The 6,240-nt window shown below is 40.5% G+C and overlaps 1 protein-coding gene across 1 annotated transcript in view; it reads right to left on the reverse strand.

Annotated features, from left to right (window-relative positions):
• The window catches only part of Ndc80 (NDC80 kinetochore complex component), a 38,602-nt gene extending 32,496 nt beyond the window's left edge, over window positions 1-6,106 (reverse strand). Inside the window, exons 1-3 of the mRNA XM_031368726.1 lie at window positions 5,954-6,106; window positions 2,510-2,619; window positions 640-717 (exon numbers count right to left, since the gene is read on the reverse strand). Of these exons, the coding sequence (XP_031224586.1) occupies window positions 640-717; window positions 2,510-2,610 (179 nt within the window). The 5' untranslated portion in view covers window positions 2,611-2,619; window positions 5,954-6,106. The remainder of the gene's footprint in view (window positions 1-639; window positions 718-2,509; window positions 2,620-5,953) is intronic.
• Window positions 6,107-6,240: the final 134 nt, after the last annotated feature.

The following is a 6,240-nucleotide window of genomic DNA, read 5'->3' on the forward strand; positions in this document are numbered from 1 at the left end:
AGAGAGAGAGAGAGAGAGAGAGAGAGAGAGAGAGAGAGGGGAAGGATGACCTGTAGAAGGAGGTTCTCCTCTCTTCTCCTACCTTGTGGGACTGGGAGTTGAAAGCAGATTGCTGGACTTAGAGGTGAGTACCTTTATCTGCTAAGCCATCTTGCTGGCCCAGAAATGTTTTTAAATATTAAAAGCATTTTATTTTTGTAACTATATGAGATTACTATGATTTAAAAGTTGAGTTTATATGATATTTTCTGAGTTTAATTTCTAATGTAATCAATACTGACAGACACAGACCATAAAACAAAAGCTCTCTGAGGTCACTATTAGTCTTCAGAGTGTGAAAGAGTTGAATTCAAATGCTGAACTAGAAGATGGCTCTTCTTTTCCCATCTGATTCTGAGAACTAGGTACAGAACACAATAGACTTGACCATCACCTTATAATAACAGAAATCTGTTCATCACTAGCATCATGTAAAGCAGACACCACCCAGAATTTTGACCAACTAACACAGGAAAACTGGATCATAACTCCTGCTTGAAACCCCTTTTACAACCCATTATTATTATTGCTCTCTAAGTGAATGAATGAATGAATGTCTATAATAATCTACTCATTAAATATAATTCAAAACCTCATTACCTTTTCCCAAATATTGAGACTTTTCTTTCAGATGTAGGTTTATGTGTACTCAGCTTTCCAAAGTTCAATCTCTCTTTGCTTTAAAGAAAAATAGAAAACAACTCTTTAAAATAAATGTAATACCAGTTTAAAAAAAAAATACCAGTTTAAGTAATTTTTGAAATATGTTAGAGCTAATACCTCTTTCCCACTACCAACAACATTTTTTTGAAAATCACAAAAGTTTTTGGTAGTTGTTATCATTGGGATGAGCTACAAGATAGTATAATTTTAAAATGCTGAAAACTTTAATCTATGTTCTTTATCTTAAAAATTTATTTATGTGGTGCTGGAGAGATGGCTCAGTGGTTAAGAACACTGACTGCTCTTTTAGAAGACCTGAGTTCAATTCCCAGCAACCACATGGTGGCTCACAACCATCTGTAATGGGATCCAATGCTCTCTTCTGGTGTGTCTGAAGACAGCTACAGTATATCCCCATACATGAAATAAATCAATCTAAAAAAACCCAAAAAAACAAAACAAAACCAAAAAAGAAAAAAAATACCCTAAATAAAGTAGGTTTAAAAAATTTACTTATATATGGATAAAAACTTTATGTATGAATAAAGATATAAGAAGTACTTAATTATAGGTTGACAGCTTTGTTTGAAGTTTTTTCTTTTAAAACCTACTCTTTAAAATTTTGAGATAGGGTCTTAGTCTGTATTCCAGGATGTCCTTGGACTCACTATGTAGTCTGGGTTAGTCTCAGACTCAAAAATTTCCTCCCAGCACCATACTAGGTACAGTCATTTGAGTCATATTTTCTAAACTATGAAAAAATGGCAATGGTAACATTTTTGCTTTGAAGTACAATTCAATACACAAAATCTTTTTTGGTGTAAGCAATGTGCAATGGTTTAAAAAAAAGTGCTTCAAATATCCAGAAGGAAAATATATGTAAATAGTTCACACTTCTAAAAGTAGTAGAGCTTCATACTATATCAATCCAAGTGATTTAAGAATGGCTTATTAAGTAGCTAGCTTATAGATAGCCTTTATTGGATATGGGTACCCAGTGGGTTAGAGATAGCCTTCTGTTAACTGGAAGAGCAATCTCAGAGTGAAAAACTGATGTTTACATAAGAAATTCTTTGGTTGGTTGTTCTGTGAACTATACAAGCTGGGGAATTTACTATATAGCCACATTGGCTTTCAAATCGAATTGAGCCATCTTCTTCTTAGAGTCTTTTGAACACTGGAATTGTAGGTGTGTGTGTGTGGACCATAACAAGCTATGTAGCAAGTTCACTTGGACACCCGCCTTCAAATTTGAGGAAATTACTTTATAGCTTATCACCAAAACAAATAAATCTGTTTTAAGGTGCTGGAGAGATGGCTCAGCGGGTAAGAGCACTGACTGCTCTTCCAGAGGTCCTGAGTTCAAATCCCAGCAACCACATGGTGGCTCACAACCATCTGTAATGAGATCCAATGCCCTCTTTTGGGGTGTCTGAAGATAGCTACAGTGTACGCATATAAATAAAATTAAAAAAAAATCTGTTTTGATGTTATTATGCCTTTAGTAGTTATACCACGGTGCCTGCTTAAACAATTAATAACAAAAGAAAAAGAGGAAAGCAAGCATTGACAATCATTTTATAGCATGCCCAGTAAAGAATCTGACTTTGGAAATTGGAAAGACAAATGAGCTAAAATCTAGCATCATGTCTACTTTTAGATTTCATCGGCCCCCCAGTCCAGTATTACTGGGAAGAGATACCAAGACGTCACTCACACTTCTGTACTAACCATTTCTGACACTTTTTTTGCTCTAGACAGTAAAGTAGGCAGCTGAGAACCACAGGGGGGGTGGGGGGATACTTACGTTTGAGGGGTATGAAGATCTGGTTTATTGAGGTCCAGGGACCTTAACTCCTGTATAGAGAGGCGGCCAGCACCACAGGTGGAAGCTGAACTGCGCTTCATGCTTGTAACCTAATTCAGGATTTCAATGTTAGGAAAATGTTCCAGATCTAAGTAGTTCATTAAGCAACAGTTATTATCTTTATCCTCTAGTAGAAAAGCAACTAAGTTTGTTTCTTTATGACAATCTTTTCCTTGTATGCTATATTTATTTGTTCATGTAAACTGAAGTTCTTACAAAGAACACCTATGCAACTTCAAGTATTAAATACACCAGACATGTACAACACAAGAATGAACAATGTATCATTTCTGGATCACATAGCAATTCATGATCATAAAATTTCTGTAATGTTAGCCCTGAGCAAGTCACTGCTATCTCTTGTATCTATTTTAATGGTAATTCATGGGCTGCCTGACAAGAAATTTCAGGTTCCTTTACTTCTCTCTCAAAATGTTTCCGTTGGTTTCAAAATAGTGTAGAAGTACTTCTTGGGGGTTTTTCTTATGCCCCCTTTGCTCTCAAATACCTGCATGGTGTTTCTTCAGCTTACTTTAGCTGGTTTTGGCTCTCAAGTGAATGACATAGAGACCTGGTATTTTCTTTTTTAAAGATTTATTTATTTATTATATGTAAGTACACTGTAGCTGTCTTCAGACGCACCAGAAGAGGGTGTCAGATCTCATTACGGGTGGTTGTGAGCCACCATGTGGTTGCTGGGATTTGAACTCATGACCTTCTGAAGAGCAGTCGGTGTTCTTCCCCACTGAGCCATCTCACCAGCCCCCAAGACCTGGTATTTTTATTAACAAGCTGCTGGCACTAGGCTGAGCAGGTTCTAAGCTATTCTAACTCTATGGCTGCCTACTGCCCAGACACATAGTCCTTTACCTGCAATCTAAGTTTTGCTTTGGCTCACCTGGTCCACGCATGTGTTCTTATGGCTGTTCCCTTCCTGACATCTCTGGTCTATCCACATAGTCTCTTTAGGACCTGAGACTGGGGTCAGAATTCTGCCCAATTCTTGTTTCCTATTCAGCTAATTAGCTGATCAGCTTTTAATTAATCAATCAGAAGAGATGAAAAACAATTTTTACATAACATTGAGACCGGAGATGCTTGACCAAGTCAACCTCCAGACTACAACCAGATTTCTGGGCATAAAAATCGGCATCTAACTACACAGTGCACAAACTTTACTACTTTAATACACCTGGTTTCTCAGTTAATACCCTTTCCTCCCCAATTTGCTTCTTGGTCATGATGTTTGTGCAGGAATAGAAACCCTGACTAAGACAAATTGGTAACCTGACCATGTTTTGGGGAGGATTGTGGAAGGACTTTGAAACTTTGGGCTAGAAGTTCAAATTGGTGTTAAGAGCTCTGTGGGATGCTGTGTAGGAGCTTGGAAGATAATGTTGAGAACAGTGCAGAAGATGGAGGCCTGGTTTGTGAAATATCAGAGGGAAGATTAAAGACTCTTATCAGAGTTGCTATTTTGATTGTGAAGATTCTGTGGTTTTGGTTAGCTGGGGCTGAAGAATCAGCTGTGGTTAACAAGATACCAGAACTATTAAACCGAAAACTTTGCATTACTGGGACTATTGATGCTGGTTAGCTGGAGCTAAGAAAGTAGCAGTGAATAGGAAAAGACTAGCATTAGTGAGGTGAAATCTTCCAGGAAGTGTTTTCTGAGAGCACAAACACTGTGTTCTAGAGATAGCCAAGGTTGTACTTCATGCTGCAGCAGGACTTGGTAATGTGTAAGAGTTATCGAGGTGGTACTAGTTTTGAAGGCATGAAGGGGTCATGAAGAGTAGTTGAGGCTCAGCATTGTGAGAGGCCGTGGAAGGCCATTGGTGAAGGTGCAGCCTCAGTTGCAACTGATGGCCCAGGACTGAAGGGGTCATGTAAGGCAGTTGAGGCTTGGCACCATGAAGAGAGCCTATGAGAGGTTATTGGTGAAGCCTAGTTACAGTAGAAGACAGCAGTGTTTTAGAGATGCCAGTACCATGAAATGACCACCAAGAACAGCAGCAGCAGTGGAATACAGGCAGCAGGAGCTTAGAAGACAAGGTGTGTGCTACAAAGGGCAGAGCTGGAGAAGTGACCCCAAGCCCTTGGAGGAGCCTAGAAGATGGTGAGTGGATCTCAGACATTGGACAAGTTGGAGTTTGATTTTGCTTTTGATTGTGACTGCCTGATATTTTTTTCCTCTTGAATTAAAAAAGTATTTTAGTGGAGCCCACAGTTAAGAGACTTTTTTTTGTTGGTTTTTTTTTTGTTTGTTTGTTTGTTTTTTGAGACAGGGTTTCTCTGTATAGTTCTGGCTGTCCAGGAACTCACACTGTAGACCAGGCTGGCCTCGAACTCAGAAACTCCCCTGCCTCTGCCTCCCAAGTGCTGGGATTAAAGGCACTTTTAAATTTAATTTAAATGATTTTAAAATTTAAATGATTTTAAAAGAGATTGAACATTTTAAAAGGATTGAAATTTTAATATGTAAGAATTTTCAAAGAGTGTGGGACTTCAGTTGAGGAAATACCTACATGAGATCCAGCAGTGGGGCATTTTCTCAATTAGTGATCAAGGGTTCTATAAGTCTTGGGTTCTATAAGAAAGCAGGTTGAGCAAGCCAGGGGAAGCAAGTCAGTAAAAAACATCCCTCCATGGCCTCTGCATCCTGCTTCCTGACCTGTTTGAGTTCCAGTCCTGAATTCCTTTAGTGATGAACAGAGGTTTGGAGGTGTAAGCTGAATAAACCCTTTCCTCCTCAACTTGCTTCTTGGTCATGATGTTTGTGCAGGAATAGAAACCCTGATTAAGACAAATTGGTCTTAGTCTTTCTGGTTCTAATCCCCCTTTCAACAATGATAAACAATCCGATTCACAACACAGGCTACTCCCACTTTCAAAACAAGTATCAAAATAATGTCTATGTCGGATCCTGTCTCCAACTCTGCAGCATCAAGACACTATGCACTCAGTCTTTTCAAGGTCCTGCCCTAGCTTCCAGTCTTAGGGTTAGACAGATTGCACTTTGTTGTTATTGTTTTGTTTTGAGCTGGGGATGGAGAGCCAGGCCCTTTAGCACGATAGGCTGTGCACTGAGCCACATCCTTCCTTGTTTAGGCGGCTTGCATCCCACTTAATACTACTCTCATGATTTCACTGTTTTCCTTGTCCCTACATGGCTTTTAAGATGCAGCATCAGGACGGGAACACAGCACACCAATCAGCTTCCCCCTGTCAGTCCCCACCTGTTCGCATCCCTTTCTCCCGCTACAAACGTTGCCCGCAGAAAGCAGAGCCAGGCAGATACCACCCCAGCTCCCTCACAACAGTTAGCTCTAGCGCCGCGGAGCATTTTACCCCAGACAGAGCTGATCCCACCTCAGTAGTTACCTTTCTCTCGGCTTCTCAACAAGACCAAGAGTCCAGCTTTCAGCAAATTGCACGACGGCACATGAAAGCAGCCGCCAAAACAGGACCTTCCGTCTCGGTCAACGAAGAGGCGGTTTGAATTTTAAAATCTCCGCCGGCGCTGACATCAGGACTGAGGCGACGAGTACGCACGCGCGCTCCCTCAGCGCCCGCCCTCGTCGCCGGAAGTGTGCGCGTCGGCGCCGCGTGCGCTCTGGGCCCCTCGCTGGTCGTAGGTGGCGTCCGGGTCCCGAGAGGAGTCTCTCCCT

The sequence above is a fragment of the Mastomys coucha genome, unplaced genomic scaffold (assembly GCF_008632895.1).
Source record: "Mastomys coucha isolate ucsf_1 unplaced genomic scaffold, UCSF_Mcou_1 pScaffold14, whole genome shotgun sequence".
NCBI classification, from domain to species: Eukaryota; Metazoa; Chordata; class Mammalia; order Rodentia; family Muridae; genus Mastomys; species Mastomys coucha.